The following is a 2,499-nucleotide window of genomic DNA, read 5'->3' as shown; positions in this document are numbered from 1 at the left end:
ACCTCGGGCCGGCTAGAGCGCGGATGGAGGCGGATCGGCCAGGCCGAGGCGCTCCAGAAGCCACACTCACCATCTTGACGACTCCGGAGAAAGGACCGGGCGGCCCGCGCCTGCGCAGTTATCGCGAGGCTGCTTGCGCGCACCGCCCCTTCGGCCGTCCCTACGCATGCGCTTCTGCCTTCCCGTCGACGCCGCGCGCCCCCTGCCGTCCGGAGGGCAGAGCGCAGGCCGCGGGGCCCTAGCTGGGGCACTGCCCCCTGAGGCTCAGGCCTGTGTTCTGTGGTCTACACTATGGCTCCCACCCCAGAAGTATGCACGCTGCCCTAGTGTCTGTGGTAGGTGAGGTGCGGATTGCGGTGGGGGCGCCCCGGTAGCCGAACTCCAGGCAGGAGGTCACAGGACAAGGCATGAGAGCTAAGAGCAGGCGGGGGACAGCGGGGACACCACCTCCCCAGGAAGGACCGGCTAAGCTGTAAGGACAAGGTGCCAGGGGTTACACCTGCTGGGCGCGCAGAGCAGGCGGGTGATGCCGCGACCCGGGGAGCCGCCCCCGCCCCCAGTATGGCGGGTGGGGGGCAGGGGGGTGATGCTGGTGACCCCGCCCCCACCCCGCCTGCAGGTCGGGGCACCCCGGTGATGCTGGGGACCCTGGCAAGCACATGCAATAATCTATTTAAAAAAAAAAAAAAGAAATGGTAAAAAGTGAAAAATAGAGGCCAGCCCATGGCCTGGTGGTTAAGATGGCTGGGATCCCACAGGGCCAACGGCAGGCATGGTTCAAATCCCGGACCATCAGCTTGAGAAACACGAGTGCCCAAAAGCCTGAGAAGGGAGAAGGGCGTGTAGTGTGGCCGTGGCCAGAGGTACTTTCTCACTCTTCCTCCCTCTCTTCAGCAAGCACCAACACCCTATGGCACATTGAAAAAACGGGGGCCAGCAGGTGGCGTGCTGGTTAAGAGTGCTGGGCTCCCACATAGCTGACTGCAGTTCGAATCCCATACCTGGTGGCTTGCTTTCTCACTTTCCTTCTCTCTCTCTCATTGTCCTTCTCTGGTCAAGATAAATAATCCTTTCATTAAAAATGAATGCAAATAAAAGCACAGGTGTAAAAAGCCCCAGGGCAGGGAACCAGCAGTTAGCGTAATGGCTATGTCGCTGGACTCCCACGTAGTCGACCGCGGTTCGTGTCCTGGACCCGGTGGCTTAAAACTCACGCCGGGCGCGTGTGCGTGCGTGCCCAAGATCCCGAGAGAAGGGATTGCGGCGTGACCATCCCCCCTGGGGGGTGATTTCTCGCTTCCTGTCTCTATGTCTCTCTCTCTGTCTGTCTGGCGAGCGCACGCGCCCTACAGTGAAAATCTCTCCAAGAAAAAAAAAAAAAAAGCCCCAGGGCAGAAGTGGCAGGGTAGGGGCCAGCAGGTGGCGTGGTGGTTAAAGGCGCTGGGCTCCCACATAGCTGACTGAGGATCGAATCCCAACCTAGCAGCTTCCTTTCTCGCTTTCCCTTTCTCTCTCTGGCCAAATTAAAAAATAATAACAAATTAAATAGTTCTTTAAAAAAAATAAAAAGTGACCAAAAAGTGCCAGTGCACACCGAAGCGACCCGGCGCCAGGGCAGCCACACTGCGGGCCCTGCCAGTGGGGCATTCTGGACATGCCAAGGCCAGGTCCCCACGCGGGGAGGAGCCCATGGGTAGCACAGAAGGCCCCAACCCAAGCCAGAGGGTGGCCGGGAAGGTGAGGGCACAGATCCAACCGCTGGCCCGAAGGCTGCAGGGGAAGGAGCCTTGTGGGCCTGCGTGGGTCACTGTCCAGGAGCAGCGTGGGCTGGGGCAGGCGAGGCTGCAGCAGGGGACGAGGCTGATGTGGGGAGGGCTGCGGCGTGCCACGTGCACGGGGACGCTGGGGACACCGGCTGCTCAGGCTGCCTGCAGCATTCGTGTGCGTGTGTGCAAAAGCAAGGGCACCTCCCCGGGTGTGGCCACCGGGACCCCTCCTCCGGCCTGCCGGGCCCTGGATGTCTCTGGCTGCCTGGGCCAGCACCCCTTCCTCCAGCCCTTCTGAGCCGAGCCGCAGTCCATCTTCACAGAAGGCTGGAGTCGTGTCCACCGTGCACACTGTGCACACCATGGTGGCTCCTGACGCCGGGCCGTCCTGCCCCACCCCAGAACCCGTGGTGGTCTCCGTCGGGGAAGGGTGGGAGAAAACCCAGGGGCTCCAGGCAGGAAGATGGCCAGCCCGGCTCCTGGGGGGAGGGGGCACAGCCAGCCTCTCAAGGTGGCTAGGGGGCGTCCTGAGTGTCACAGGCCAAGGACCCAGGATCCCGAGACGGGCCGAGGCGGCAAACACAACATGGCACGGGCTCTAATCCAAACGCACTTCTCTTTATTCAAACCAGGGTCAAGCCGGGGTGGGAGACGCCCAGAACCCCCCGCAGGAGCGGCTTCCTTGCCGCGCAGCCGGCAGGCGGGGGCCGTGGTCGCGGGTGGCGCGCCGGCC

General features: G+C 62.4%; 1 protein-coding gene across 1 annotated transcript in view; it reads right to left on the bottom strand.

Annotated features, from left to right (window-relative positions):
• Positions 1-2,130, bottom strand: part of RPS15 (ribosomal protein S15) — a gene marked incomplete in the record, with an annotated part of 7,493 nt that extends 5,363 nt beyond the window's left edge. The window contains 2 exon segments of the mRNA XM_027769567.1: positions 3-202; positions 2,004-2,130. Of these exon segments, the coding sequence (XP_027625368.1) occupies positions 3-202; positions 2,004-2,130 (327 nt within the window).
• Between the last annotated feature and the right edge of the window lie 369 nt (positions 2,131-2,499).

The sequence above is a fragment of the Tupaia chinensis genome, unplaced genomic scaffold (assembly GCF_000334495.1).
Source record: "Tupaia chinensis unplaced genomic scaffold, TupChi_1.0 Scaffold149964_1, whole genome shotgun sequence".
NCBI lineage: Eukaryota > Metazoa > Chordata > Mammalia > Scandentia > Tupaiidae > Tupaia > Tupaia belangeri.
This window is presented reverse-complemented; position numbering and strand designations above follow the sequence as displayed.